At 59.1% G+C, this 14,958-nt stretch overlaps 1 protein-coding gene across 9 annotated transcripts in view; it reads right to left on the reverse strand.

The window, feature by feature from the left end:
- BIN1 (bridging integrator 1) overlaps positions 1-14,269 on the reverse strand; it is a 59,007-nt gene extending 44,738 nt beyond the window's left edge. For 3 of the 9 annotated variants that reach the window (XM_032145573.2, XM_032145569.2, XM_032145574.2), the window contains exon 1: positions 13,817-14,266. In XM_032145573.2, coding sequence (XP_032001464.1) covers positions 13,817-13,900 — 84 coding nt within the window. In that variant the 5' untranslated portion in view covers positions 13,901-14,266. Of the gene's footprint in view, positions 1-13,816 lie in introns of all 9 variants that reach the window. The other 6 variants (XM_032145563.2, XM_032145566.2, XM_032145571.2 and 3 more) reach the window with 4 other exon arrangements.
- Positions 14,270-14,958: the final 689 nt, after the last annotated feature.

Here is a 14,958-nt window from a genome sequence, read left to right on the forward strand (position 1 = left end):
TGGGGCACAGCCTGGGGGCCCCCCACAGATGCCAGGTCAGCCCCCGGCCACCCCCACGCTAGGGCTGTCCACAAAGAGAGGGGTCAGGGCAGGAGGGCAGAAGGGGAGTGGGGGCTTACAGTATCACCTGGAGCCTGGCCCCCACAAGGCCCTGTCGGGGCTCAGAACACAGCGCCCCAAAGTGTGGTGCTGTGGCTCACCGCAGACTCTGAACAAAGGGCATGTGAAAGGCCTCAGAGGTAAGCTCTCTGGGACCTTCTCCTGCCCTTCTGTCTCTCTCCCCTCTTTTTCCCTGCCCAGGTGAGTCATCAAAACTGGAATTTTTCTTTCCCAAGGTGAAGCATAAAGACCAAAACCCCTTTTCCCCAAAGCCAGCCATGAAACCCAGAGAGTTCACTCTCTCCCACTCCCTTCACCCCTGAAGACCCTCATTCCACAGGGGTCCTGCACTCTATGTGGGAGGAAGCCACACAACACAGAGAGGCTGGAAAGAAGTTTAGCCGACAGGCCTTGCTGGGTTCCCCCTCGGACTATCACCATTAGGTCACACCCGTTGTCCCGTCACATGTCTACGCGGCTGTCCATTCCTCACCAACTTATACCTGAAAACAGACAGTTCTCTCTGGTCCTTGCGTCTTCATTGTTGAAGGCTCCCGTGTCATGTAATATGGTGATTAAAGAAATGTGATGCTTTGCCCTTGGAAACCTGTCTTTCGTTAGAGCGGTGTCAGCTGTGGCCCTTATGATGGGTGAGAACGATATCACACGTTTCCGCCCCTGCCGTTCTCTCTGGACAATCCCCTCCCCTTCCTTCCTTCCCAAGGCCTCAAGCCCTACCATCTGGATCCTGAGCTAGGCCTGGACTCCCTGGACTCCTCCAGTGCTGGGGGGGCCCAGGCCTAGACTCAGACGGGACGGCCCTAGAGGATACACACAGAGGGCATGGGTGCAGCTGGACACCCCCCACTGGCCTAAGGCCCCGCTCCCCACCCTGGAGCAGGGCTAGTCCACGAGCCGACACCCCGACCTTCAGGGTCCTCGTGTGTGAAATGGAGACAGCTGTTCTCCCGTTTAATCCTCATGACAACCCTCCCACGCAGGATACTATCCCACCTCACAAAAGGGGACACTGAAACTTGGAGGGGGAGTAACTTGTTCAAGGTCAAAGCACTTAGGAAGAGGAGAGCTAGGATTTGAACCTGGGGCTCTGAGACTTGAAAATCATATTCTTTCCACCTTGCTGCATTGTGTAAGGTGTTTGCAAAGCCTTATACAAAGGCTTTTATCCTCCGAAGCCTCACACGCCAATTCACTTGGCACTGTGTGCCTACCATGTGCCAGAAGCCAGGAACACAGGCACGATGGGTCTAGCCTCCCCCTTCAGGACTGAGACCAGCAAGCAGCGCTGTTAGCCCATTTTATGGAAGTCAAAAGGAGATGAGGAGGGAGAGCAGGAGTAGGAACCTGGGGGCTCCCGCTGCCTGCTAGCCAGGAGGCCAGTGCAACCTCGGAGCTCCAGGTCCCTCTCTCCCTCCCCGCATGGCTCAGGTACACAGTCTAAGCACTGGAGTGGCGCTGAGCCAACTGCAGACTGTGGGGAAGGCCTCCCTAGTCTCTCGCAGTGCAGCAGGCAGGGTGACCCGCAAGTGCAGTGGCACAAAGCCGGACGCTGGCATCAGGTTCTGTCCTTGCTGTGATCGGGGTTCCCACAGTGCTGACTCAGCTCCCCCTGCCCGGCCCTGCAGCCCACACCCATTCCTCAGGGAGGCTTCTGAAGTCGGCCCCAGGCCAGACCAGCCCAGGATCAACAGACCCTGCCCACTAGCCCCCAGGTGGTGCTGCCCCCAATGCCCTCAGGGAAGGACCCCCTCAACTGGGGCCTCCTCCAGGCCCATGGTTCACCAGACCAGGAGGACAGGGTAGGCGGGTCAACTTGGGGAAGGCGGTGACATTCCAGCTCAGCCAGGCTGCCTTCCAGGACAGGCTGCTTCACTGAGTCCTTGCAGGGAGATGGGGACACAAATAAATAAACTCCTGGCTTGGTTTATATTTCAGAAAAAGAACAAGATTTGGGTCCTGTCCCAGGTTCAGCAAATGCATCCAATTAATTGTGGATTCTGTTTCTCAGTTTAGAACAAGAGTCAGCTCATTCCTCATCCTGGAGTCCCCTCCCAAACCACTAACATCCCCCAGGATCCCTGCAACTCTTTCTTCGTGGGAGGTGGGAGGTGTGCTTCTCCGGAGCACAGTCAGGCCAGCTTCATTCAAATCTGATCCTCCCGGGTCCCTGGATTCCTGTGGGTACCCAGGTCCCCTGCACCACGCCTCCCTGGTGGGGTCACTGGGGGATCCCAGGAGTATGGAAATCCCAAGGTGAAGGGCCCGGCTCTGTGGGTTCACGTTCCCTCTGGTGTGCCAGCCTCCTGGAGCCACCCAGGGGCCCCACTCCCACCCCCAAACATATGCCAGGTGTTCCCCAACAAAGGCAGCCCCCACACTGATTTTCATTTGAAGACAATGAAGGCATCTGCACCTTAACAGTCCCTTCCAAGCTCTTCTTACCACCTCCTTCCCACTCCCTGGACTCGGGGATGGGGGTGGCAGTGCCTGGGAAAGGCCAACTTGGGGCAAAGTCTGAGGCCCAGGAGGGAGGGAATCCCAGAGTTTCTCCAGCCTCTGTTCTCATCTGCCAGATGGGGCCATAGTTTGGTCCCACCTACCTCACAGGGCACAGAGAGAAACAAATGGAAAGCGGCGGGTGTGATGGTTCTTAGTAAATTACATAATGCAACAGAGGTGCAATGGCTCTGCCCCCCTGAACCTTCCAGACCCAGCCGGACCCAGCAGGAACCCAGCTGCTGCCATTCTCACTCACAGGAGTCGGGAGTTCACCTTGTTTTGCTGAGAGAGGAGTCTCCCACTTCCCGGTTCCCAGGTGGGCACACTGAGGCTTGGTGGCCCACCTGGAGCCTGTGGTCTTCCGCTACACAGCACGTTCCTCAGTGAGCCAGTGAGTGAATGAATAAATGATGCCAGACCCTCTCCTCCACCCTCAGCTCTGTGCCCCTCATCTGGCCCCTCTAACCTCGGCCCCACCCTCTTTCGCCCTCTCCTCCCCATTCTATCAGGGTCTAAGTCAAAGGAGAGCTGACTTCTGTCCCGGGGAGGTGAGACCATCAGCTCCCAATTTAGCTTTTTCAGCCTCTACAGGTGGTGGGGAGAGAATGGCGGGGAAGCTCACTGAAGTTCACTTTCAAGAAACCTGTCATAAGCACAGACAACAAGCTCAAAACACAAAAGCCAGAATGACGCCTATGGGCTGTCATGAGATGCTCCCCGGGAAAGAGCGTTTGCGTCACCCACCAGGGAGGGCAGAGCTGCGTGCTTCCCCCATACATCCTTGCGGACCCTCCAACAAGCCGTAGGCAAGTGACTTGCCCAGCGCCACACAGCGGGGGAGCGGTCCCAAGGGGATGAATTCCTTCCTCCCTACATCCTAACTTTCCTCTTCCCCTTTCTCTCATTCAGTGTCTCCCCTCCCTTTGCCCATCTGCCTGTGATCCCAGGGTCCAGCTCCGAGCTCCATCCACCCCATCACCTGCATCTGGCCCCTGACACGTAATTAGACAGCTCATGCCACTTCAGGCCAGAGAAAAATGGGGAGCTACCATGGGCCAAATGGATAGGAGGCCAAAGACCCTCAAGGGGTCTTTCCCACCCAGGCCTCTCTGTGCCATTAGGGCCCCGGCTTGCCCTGGACTCAGGCGTCTTGGCCGCAGTCCCAGGGAGATGGCGAGCTGAGCAAAGGTCCAAAGAAAGTAGCAGCAGCTGTTGGAAAAAAGGGCTGGGCTGGCAAAGGCTTTCCTGGCACCCACTCCTGCCAGCCCTGTGGTTCCAACAAAGCTTCTCCAGCCACGGGCCTGGTGGAACCCCCTCGCTGCCAGCCACTGCCCCCATCTCCATCCACACAACAGAGACTGCGGCGTCATTCACGTTACTGTGCCCACTCCCCACTCGGGGGTCTGCCCTGGAGCCAGGGGTCCCCACAGCTGGTAGGACCGCTCCTCTGAGGCCCCTCCCCAGCTCTGACCCAGCTTTGGAACAAAAGGACCCCCATGGCCATCCCAGTCAATGGCCTGGCCACACAGGGCCGTGAATACAGGGGCGCCCTAAAAAGGGTAAGTGGATCCACCGATAGACCTGCCAGCCGCCAGCTCTCCAGGCCCAGCAGCATCAGCCCTCCAGGCCCAGCAGCGTCACCCCTCCAGGCCCAGCAGCGTCACCCCTCCAGGCCCAGCAGCGTCAGCCCTCCAGGCCCAGCAGCGTCACCCCTCCAGGCCCAGCAGCGTCACTCCTCCAGGCCCAGCAGCATCAGCCCTCCTGGTGTCACCCTGGGCTGTGCAGCAGGTGGAGAATCAGGCATGCATGGGACAGGGCAGGTACAGGATGTTTTCCACCTGCCCTTCCAGCGACAGGTGTCACCTGGCCCCTGTGTCCCCAGCCCTAACGGGTGGACTCCAGGCCCAAGCCCTGCCCCAGACCCTGGGCATGGCTGGATTCTAATCTGGCCCAGGCCACTCCTTCTGGAGACTCCAGGCTCATCCCCTCACCCGAAACCCAGGACAATTAAGATACAGTTCTTGGCTGAGGCCAGACCAGGAGACAGAAGGACAGTTCAGGCAACACGTGAGGAGGGAAGCTGAAGAGCCCAAGGCAGAGCCCGCCTCTCCCAGGGGCCCCAGGCTACAGCCCAGGCCCAGCCTCTGCCCATCTTCTCAAACTCAGGCCCTGAATGGGTCCTGACAAGCACTGTTTCCACTGCCATCCGAGCATCTCTCCCCACACTACCACCTGCCTCCTTTGCCCTCCGAACTTGGCTCAGGTTCTGAGGAGCCTTCCCTGACTGCCAGGGCCTGAGGGGAAGCCCCTCAGGCTCCAGTGCCCTTCCCAACCCACAGTCCTGGGATGCGTGCTGTGTGCAAGGCTGGGAGCTCCTGAGAGCAGGGACCCACAGTGGGCAGGCCACAGATGACAGAATGACTAAGGGTGTAAATGCGAAGCCATCGCAGCCTCTACCCATGTGATCTGCAGGCTCCTCGGGGGACTTCATTCAGAGTAAGAAGTTGACCCACAAAACAAGGACCATACTTCAGGAGCCAGCGGGGATGCCCCAGGGGCACTGAGGATGGGGAGGCCTGCAGGGAACGGAAGGCCTGAGCTCCACAGACCCTGGTAGTGATAACTCCTTCCCCCACCCCCAACCCAGTCCCGTGGCAGCTGCTGCAGCCGCCCACTCACTCCCCGTAACAATCCGGGCTCAGCCTCCCGACACTGCGGCCTTCACACTGCAGAGGGGAGATGTCTGCAGGCTGGAGGCAGCAGTGGGGGCTGGGCATAGTATGGGGTCACGAACGCCCACTCCCAGGGGCACCACAGGACAGTCCTCAGTGCCCCAGGCTGTGGCCCCAGGCTCCAAGGCCCAACCGCCCTACCCCCACACCCCATGCTGTTGCTGTGACCCCAGTCCCACCCCACCTGCTGTCGCGCTTGGGATCTGGGTCATGACTGGGGCTGAAGGTGCAGGCCTGGGAAGCAGAGGGAAGAGGCTTTGCAAAAAGCCAGCAAAATGTGTCCAAGGACAGCAGCTCTCACAGTGATGTCTGGGTCCAGCAAATCACACTGAACCCCCAGTCAGCACTGCCCAGTACTGCTGTCACCTGAAAGCTTTCTCTTATAGGACAGCCCCCTGCAGAGGACCGAGGCCAAGCCCTATTTGGCATCTGGCCTAAAATCAAGCAGGACTCCTCGGCTGGGCCCGGGCCAATCACAAGAACCCCATTCGTGGGCACCAAGCACTACAGCCACCAGCTCGGGTTAGGCCCCGCCACAGGCCTGAGCAGCTGACCACGGCTGCTTTACCACAGGGAAGTGTGATGAGGCGTGATCCTGGGTCCCTCCAGGGTGGCCGGGGCAGCGTGGGATCTGCACCCACTAGCCTAGCCCCAACCTAAATCCTGCAGACACAGCATCCCTCCCCCTCCCACCCTGCACCCTCAAACCCAGGGAGCCTCCAGGGCCTCTGCCAGCCATCAGTGCTGTCTCTCCACTGCCTGAAGAATCCATGCAGCCACATGTGCAACAAGTATGCACCTACTGTGAGCCAAGCTGAGGGGATGAGATGCCTTGGTGACCACAGGGACCAGAGACACATGGGCCTGCCTGGGTCAGGAAGCAAAGCAAAGTGCCCAGAGCATGGGTTTCCCCCCAGGAAGTCTTCCCAGGGTGCGTGTGTGTGCGTGGTAGTGGGGGCAGTGTCAGCAGCATGGTTCTTTCCCCCCCAGGAACATTAAAAAACAACTAGTATGACCATCATCTCATTAAAAAATACTGTAGCAATAACAGAAACAAAATTAGAGGGACGTAAGCTTTATTTTTATTTACTTATTTATTTATTTGTTGAGACAGAGTCTCACTCTGTCGCCAGGCTGGAGTGCAGTGACGCAATCTGGGCTCACTGCAACCACCGCCTCCCGGGTTCAAGCAATTCTCCTGCCTCAGCCTCCCAAGTAGCTCGGATTACAGGTGCATGCCACTACACCTAGCTAATTTTTGTATTTTTTAGTAGAGACAGGGGTTCACCATGTTGGCCAGAATGGTCTTGATCTCTTGACCTCGTGATCTGCCCGCCTCGGCCTCCCAAAGTGGTGGGGTTACAGGCGTGAGCCACTGCGCCTGACCTTTTTTTTTGAGATGGAGTCTCGCTCTGTCACCCAGGTCGGAGTGCAGTGGTGTAATCTCAGCTCACTGCAACCGCCGCCTTGCGGGTTCAAGCGATTCTACTGCCTCAGCCTCCCGAGTAGCTGGGATTACAGGCGCCACCACCATGCCAGGCTAATTTTTGTATTTTTAGTAGAGACGGGGTTTCACCATGTTGGCTAGCTCTGGTCTAGAACTGCTGACTTCAGGGGATCCACCCATCTCAGCCTCCCAAAGTGCTGGGATTACAGGCATGAGTCACCGCGCCCGGCCAAGAGTGTTCTTTTAGACTGGAATAAACTGGAGACAGCTTTTACTATTTGGGAAAAAACACACAGCGCAGGGTCCTGTCTGTCCTCATTTGCGTCCCATCTCTGGACTTGCACCTAGAAACCCCAGGTGTTCCCATCACCCCAGAGTCTACCACACACTCCAAAGTGCAAGCCTAGACCCCAGGTGGAGCTGAGGGGCCGACAGGGGCCCCAAGTCTTGTTAAACAGGGGAAGGTCTTGGGGACCAAAGTCTGTCACAGTGACACCCCTTCCCCATCAGGGCTTTATGCAGGGAGTCTGCTGGACACCTCCATCTCATTTGCTTGTCTCCAAGGCCTTGCCCCAGGCCAGACCCCGCTACTGATCCTACTGACCGCAAGGGAGGTGGAAGCCCAGACAGCCCACTGGGGAGTCACACAACCAGTCCAGCTTCAGTTTCTTCCTTTGTGGATAGGACGTATAACACTCTCACCTGTCCACAGCGATGATGGCATGCAGCCGGAATGCAGGAAACAATGCCATTATGTTTAAGTTAATATTTGACAAAGGCTTCCCTGGCGCAAGAAGAGCCCGCCTTTCTCTCCTCGGCTCCCCAGCCCTGACCCCTGTCAGCCCTTGGCAGGTCCACAACCCTGCGGCCTCTTTAGGAGGTGGACCCTGCGGCCTCTTTAGGAGGTGGCAGCTTCTCAGAAGCCCGGGTGCTGGGCCTCTTCCACAGCACGAGAACAACAGTAGGCCGAGTCCCTCCAGTGGTCTCCGCAGGAGCAGAACCTGGAGCCCCACCTGATCGGGCAGCCTCTCCAGCACGTTTCCATTTCGTCTTCACCACAGTCCCAGCGGCAGAGATCATGACCCCTGTTTCAGATGAGGAAACTGGGATTCCAAGAATTCAGTGAGACTTGCCCAAGGGTAGAAATGTGCGGGGGAAAGACTCAAACTCAGCTGTCTAGAGCTTTCTACCGCACCCAGAGTTGCTGCCTGGCATGAGAATCTTACAAGTGGCCCTGGGCAGCAAAGGCCATCTTTGATGCCCTCCTCCTCTCCTTTAGCAGCCCCTCCTGCCTCCCCCATCCTCCATCCTGGGCAGGAGCCCCTGCCCACCTGCCCTGCACAAACACCCAGCGAGGCTGCACATCTGCACTCTTAATCCTAAAAGGAGGCTTGCCAAAGAGGCAGCTTTAGGAAAACACAACAAACCAGGGTGGCATCCAACAGGAAGCCATCCTCCCGTGGGTGCCCCTCACCTGGGACGGGAGCTGCCCACCTGCCTCTCTCCACCCGATCCACTTGTGTGAGCTCCCACAGTCACGTCCACACCTCAATCCTCAACCCAGCACACTCCTCCCACACGGGACACATGCAGAAAGTCCTGAGGGCAGGCGAGTCCCTGCCTCACCACCCCTCTAAGCACCTGCCACTATACTTGGTGGTTTCTTCACCATCTCTCCTGGTGAGAATGTCAGCTCCAGGAGAGCAGGGGCTTAGTTCTGTTGACTCCTGGGTCCCCACTCCCTAGAACAGTGCCCAGTGTATGGTGGTGCTCAATATTTGTTGCATGAATAAAGGAATGAATACACAAACTTCATCATATGCCAGTGGTGAAAAGTTAAGCCCAGAGACAGGAAAAAACTTACAGTTTATGGTGGGAGTAGTCAAGATTCACTCTAAAGCTGTCTGATTCCCAAGCCCCAACCCTCCACCCCTGTACGCTGCACCCACACACATGCATGCACGTACACTCACTGCCCCGGGTCTGTGAGCGTCATAAGCCTGATCAGCCCCAGGATCAGGAGGGATTAGCTGTCTATAGAGGCCTGTAATGGACACTCTGGGGACAGGGGTTAGAAAGTGGGGCCATGCGGGAAGAGGGTGCCCCATGTGGGCTCAAGGTGCCGCTCTGCCACAGAGCTGGCATTCAACGAACACTTGCTATGCCCCAAGCACGTGCCTAGGGCTTTACTTTCCACAACACATGTGTGAAGAGGAACCGTTCTTATCCCCTATTTGATACATGAAGAAACAGGGCTCAGGAAGGGTCCGCAGCACGTCAGGGAAACCCAGAGCCTGTGCACGCTCTGCTGTTCCTTACAGAGATATGAGGACAGAGGGCCTACCTCCAAGGGTAGGACTCAGGGATTCTAGAACCTCAGAGACAGTCACACAGCTCGTAAGGGACCAGCTGGGCCGGACGCTGAGTCCAGGGGAAAGGACCTGGTCAGATGCCAGTGAGAAGGGAGCCCCGATGTGGTGATCTTGAAGAAGGTGCAGAGAGTTCAAGCCTCAGCTTCTCTGAGAATCCTTGGGATCCATAGATCTTCCTGGCCTTCACGACTTCATGAAATCTGGAGGGAATCTACCACCCAGGCACCCCTTCTCTTCAGGGAGCTGGCATCTTCAATGTCCTCACCCCTCTCTCCACACCTTGGACCATGCCTGCACCTCCTGGAATGCCTTCTCCTTCCCCATGCCCCATGCAGCCTACCGAGCTCCCTTTCTCTGTCTCCCTGGACAAGTAGCCTGTGCCTGGCTTGGTCCCTGTATGAGCCAGAAGGCTGTACTCAGGCCATCCAGGGCCCCTGGGGGATTGGGGAAGTCTAGAAGCCATGCTTCCAACCTCCCACGCCACATGCCTTTACCGAACACCCAAGAACCCCCACACACCTGGGCCCACCCACAGAAGATGCCCAGCTCAGAAGCCTTCCCTGCAGGGTGAGATGAACCATCTACATAAGTAACTCGGGTCCAGGGGAAGCTGAGACTGGAGAGATACAGGAAGAGCCTGAGCAAGTTCAGAGGGAAGAGGCCCAGAGCAGGGAGGTACAGACAGAGACAGAGAAAAAGACAAGACAGCAGCCGGCAGGGAAGAACCTCAGACATTCAAGGACAGAAGGACAGAGATGGGCTCCAAGATGGACAGAGATGGAAATGTGGGTAGAGGGGGGCAGCTTTGTGCTAGGGCCTGGGAAGGGGGCGGGACCCCTGCAAAGTCAGTGGCCAAGGTGAGGAAACCCTCTGGGTGGGCTCCCACTGCTGTCACTGAGGGCCTGGGTGACTTGGGCAGGTGGCTGGGCCTGCCTATGCCCCCATTGTCCTTTCTATTACAGGGACCATGCACCCACTCTCTGGTGTAGCATTGCTGCTTCTAAGGTTGCTGCAAAGATGAGGCTTGGTGTACAGGCCTGGCTCCTCCGGAGGAGGCTAAGGTGGCTACTGTGTGAGGAGACCTTGACCATGCAGCTGAGCATAGTGCAATTCATGGCCATGCATCAAGGCTGTAGGAATCGCTACCACTGCACCTTCCTTTAGCGAGCCTCTTCTCGGCATGTCAGCGCTGTGCTGTGCACTGACAACCCTGGGCCCTCCCTCCACCCAGCTGGCCCTCCCCACTGTCCAGCCTGCACCCCTCCAGCATGCTCAAGATCTGCCGGGAGGGAGGGACAGCATGCACACTCCCACCCTGCCAGAGCCTTCCTCCTGTGCTGTCAGCCCAGCGCGGCCAGAGCAAGGCCCAGCTCCGTCAGGCCGGCTCCATGAGGACTCCCAAGCTGTGGTCCTTCAGGGGCCAGCAGGCCAGATCCCCACCCCCTCAGCTGTCCTTCTCCCCAGGCGCCCCATCCCGCGAGGGGCCCAGCCTGCCAACCTCTAATCCTCCCCGTCATCTGACCCAGGCTCCACCCTACATTGGCTTTGCCTAGCCACCCTTCTGAGGCCCAAAAATGGACACAATCATTTATAGAGGGTTCGACAAGCCAAACGCAATGGGAAGATGACCTCACGGCGCCCACAGGCTCAAGCTCCCAGCACACACAGTGCACCCCAGGCATTCCAGGGGCAGTGGCCAGGGGGCCAGGAGCAATGGTGCCATGCTGGCAGGCCCTGGCAACCCTTCCAATTTATTCTCATACCCTCCTCACACCAAGGCCACAGGCCATGGGACCTTCAAGAAAAAGCTCCAGACAGGCCAGAGCCACATGCACCCTGCCTGAGACAGCATCGGGGTGGGGCTCAGCCCAGGAGGCACCGGGCCTGTGTCCAGGCAGGATTTGATGAATGAGTGATGGCAGAGAACAAACAACACAAATCAATCCACCATCAGCCTGCGTCGGGCCCAAATCCCTTGTTCAAAAACATTCACTAAGCACCGACTGGGGCCAGGTAACATCCTCAATGCACACACCTGGATGTGCCCTGCCCTGCCCTGCCCTCAGGGAGCAGCCAGACCAGTGGTGGAGGCAGGAGGGTCAACAGGTAACAACAGTCAAAAAAGAGCTGGCTTGGGGACCCTAGGGCCCAGGGTACAAGAGTGCAGGCTGCCCTTGACCACACTGTCACCCTCACAGTCTGGATGTTTGGGCTGGAAGTGGATGTGGGAAGGCTGGGGGAGAAGGGTGGATGCAAGATACAGGCCCTTCTTCCTACACCAGGACGCCAGGACTTGCCCAGCCTCCCAGCACAGCTCCTGCCATCCTTGCTCAGGAAACGCCTTCCTGTGGCCACAGGGAAACTGGAATTGCCCCATTACCCATTGATTTCACCAAGGCAAGGTAGGTATAGTGGTGGGGCTGCCTGTAAGAGACTAGGATTCCAGTTTCATTGACAGTGGGAGTTAGATGCGGCACGGATCACCAACAAAAGACACTGCGGATGACCCTCCAGTGATGGCACAGACTCTACAGGAAGGCACACAGCAGAGGCTGCTATGGGTTAAGGCATGGGGCTTCCTGGGAGCAAGGCCTTCATCCCAAAGGGAGGGGAAGGCTACTTTCAGAGACCTGGCCTGGATGCCTGTCGTGATGGTCATGCTGCCTTGGTTTCTGATGGGGGGGAGGGTCCGTAACTAGTCTCCGGCTGGCAGAGAGCATCTGGAACACTAAACTCCAGTCCCAGGAAGCCCGGCATGGGCAAGGTCAGCTGTTGGCCAAGACCAACATGCATAGCTGACCAGCTGTCAGCCAACTGCCCGTGGCCACAGAACAGGCGCTCGAGAGAGAGGGATGGTGGCTCAGGAGCTCAGTGATACATCACCACCTCCTTGGAGGGGACACGCCCATGCCTACTGCCCCGAGAATGACATCAAAGATGCTGCTGCAGAGAAAAGACAACCAGGGCAAAGGGGACACACCAAGAGCCTTGGGGAGCCAGGAAGGGGTGGGACACCAGTGGGATGGGGGCAGGGAATCATCTCAGCTAACCTCGCTTCCCATTCATCTCCCTGGACCTTTAGGTAAGGAAGCAGGCTCTGGCCCAGGGCTGCCTGCTCCAGGCACCCAGATGGATTACCCAGTCATGGCAGTCGGGAGCAGGGGTGACTGCATCTGTGCTGCCACCACCCCACCCCACAACCTGAAGTCTTCCCAGCCCCCAGCCAGCTATTCCTGGGGCTTTAATCCCTCCCCCTCCTCCTCCTCCTCCTCCTCCTTCTCCTCCTCCCCCCCCCCTCCCCCCCACCGCTGGGGTCGGGTTGGGGGTTGGGGAGCTGGGTCTGGGCAAATCTGGAGCTTGGCTGAGGGCCCTTCCTTCAATGCACACCCACCCACCTCCTTAGCCAGGAAACACAGGGATGAGCAGTAGGACTCTGAGGGAGGTATGGGGAAGCTCTAGGCGCCCCCTCTGCCCCCTCCCCCAGCAATCACGTGGTTGCATCCTTAGGGAGCCCGCAGGTCTCAGAAGCAAAAGTCATTGTTTATAAACAGACACCAGGCCTGGCAAGGGAAGGCCGGCCTGTCCCTGCGCCTCCACCCGGCGGCCGCGCAGCTGGTGGGAGAGGGGGCAGGCCTGGCCGCGGGGCACTGGGGGGCCACCCTGGCAGAAACACAGATTCTGCAATCTCAGATTTCAGAGTTGGAGTCGGCAGGGGAAGTGGCGTCAGCAGCTGGCGTGATCCAATTCAATAAACCAGAGGTGGCTTGGGATAGACAGCTGACCGGGTGCAGACCCCCGCCCCTCAATCCCTGCATTTCCTGCACGCTCTGGGCACCCTGGGAGGCCCCGGTTCCATCCCCTACTCCAGCTCTCCGCGAGGAGGGGTCGGGATTCCTGTGGCGCCTTCCACGCCCCTCCTCCAGGCCAGCTCCCCACCCGGCCGTGGGCTCCCAAAGCCAGTCCCGCCACCCGCTCCCCGGCCGCCGGAAACGCTAAGCCCCTGCTGGGGCGATGGCACCTCCTTGCGGGGCTGGCTCCGGCTCCCGGTGGGGCCGGGCTGGGCGGGAGCTTCCAGGCCGCAGGAACCTCTTGGGAAAGGAAACCCAATCCCTCCTTCGGCCCGCGGAGAACGAAAGTGGAGAAGCAGTGGGAAGGAAGGAACTGCGGGTGCCGGTTCGAGAAGCAGCCTTCGGAGTCCGGGGCAATAGTGGCCCAGGGGGGCAGAGGGACATACTCCCTCTCGCCCCGAGCGCCGGCCCCGCCTGGGTTGCCTGCATGGGCCTGGAGAGCTGAGGGTCACCACCTGGCCTCCCAGCCTCCCGGCCCTTGGCCTCCAAAGCGGGTTAGCCTGGAGCGCGCACCTGAGAAGAGCCTGAAGCAGGGCCGGCCACTGCTGTGCAGCCGAGCCACGAAGGTGCAAAGCGGGGCCCTGTTCTGCCCCGGCCGGGTGTGGGGAGACAGAGGACGCAAATCTAAGAGGGCACCCAGAGCACCGGGGGACGCAGCCTGGGGACCTCGAAGCCCCTCGAAAGCGCTCCTCTAGAGGTAACAGCCCCAGATCCTGGCGGAGGACCAGGCCCCGGGGTCGGAGGATAGGGGGACAGGTGGCCGGGACTCCGCGGCGGCTGGGGCTCCGGCTCGCTCACCTTCTCCTGCGCGCGGGTGAGCTTCTTCTGCACGTTGCTGGCGATCTTTCCCGCCGTCACCCCCTTACTGCCCATTTCTGCCATCGCGGCGCAGGCCTCGCCTGGTGGCAGGGGCCGATCTCGCGCGGGGAGATATTGCGCGCCGCGCTCCCAGCCCCCAGCCCCGGCCGCGCGTCCAGACCCGCTGCCGCTCCACGCCGCGCACCCGACAGCGGAGCCAACTGACGGAGGCGGAGCGTGCGCCGGACGGGCGAGCGAGCCAGCGAGCGAGCCAGCGAGCGACGCGGGGACAGAGGGAGGGAGAGGGGAGGGGCCGGGCCTCAGGCCGCGGTCGGCGCCCCCCGCCAGCCCCCTCCGGACAATAAGCTGCCTTTTAAAGGGCCACTCCGGGCGCCAGCACTGCCAGGTCCGCGAGGAGGGAGGGGCGCGCGCGGCGCTGGGGCTGCGGCGAGCGGGACTCCCCTGACGCTCCAGCGACACCGCCCCGGGGCGGGGACTAATCCGCGGGCCTGGCGTCTTGGTCTTCCCCGCAAGCAGTAACCTCCGGCAACCCAGGAAAGGAGACTAGGTGGAGGAGAGGAGTGCTTTCGAAATCAAAGAGAAAGTGCGGCGAAGGGGGTGCGGCCCTGAACAGAGGAGCTGCGGCTACAGGGAGAGCGCGCCGGGAGCCCCCTCCTTTTCCAGGGGCTCACCTCCCACCCGGTGCCCGACGCTCCGCCTCCTCCCAGCCTTCGGCGCTCGGGTTTTCGCCCGGATCCCCTAGGCGCCTCCGGGACATCTCCACATCTTTGCCTTCTGCGCCTAGCGCAGTACCAACCGGTGCTTGGTCTTCCCGTTCGCTAAAAATTTATTATAATAACAACAACCTAGCATTACTGAGTGCTTACTGTGTACTAAGTGACTTGACAGGCATTATTTCATTCGGTCTCCGTGGCCCTAGAGGTAGGTGCTATTACTGTTCCTACTTTACAACCACGGCGCCGGGATCAGGGAACGAGATCTCTGCCTCTATCTCCCAGGTGCTCCACCACCATACGCCGGGTTGTCTCCTACACCCGGCAGGAAGGAATGATTAATGATCGTTATTCCTGGAGAAGATAAGATTATTGCTAACCAGCTTTGCCAATAGACCAATGACACTT

The sequence above is a fragment of the Hylobates moloch genome, unplaced genomic scaffold, assembly GCF_009828535.3.
Source record: "Hylobates moloch isolate HMO894 unplaced genomic scaffold, HMol_V3 SCAFFOLD_24, whole genome shotgun sequence".
NCBI classification, from domain to species: domain Eukaryota; kingdom Metazoa; phylum Chordata; class Mammalia; order Primates; family Hylobatidae; genus Hylobates; species Hylobates moloch.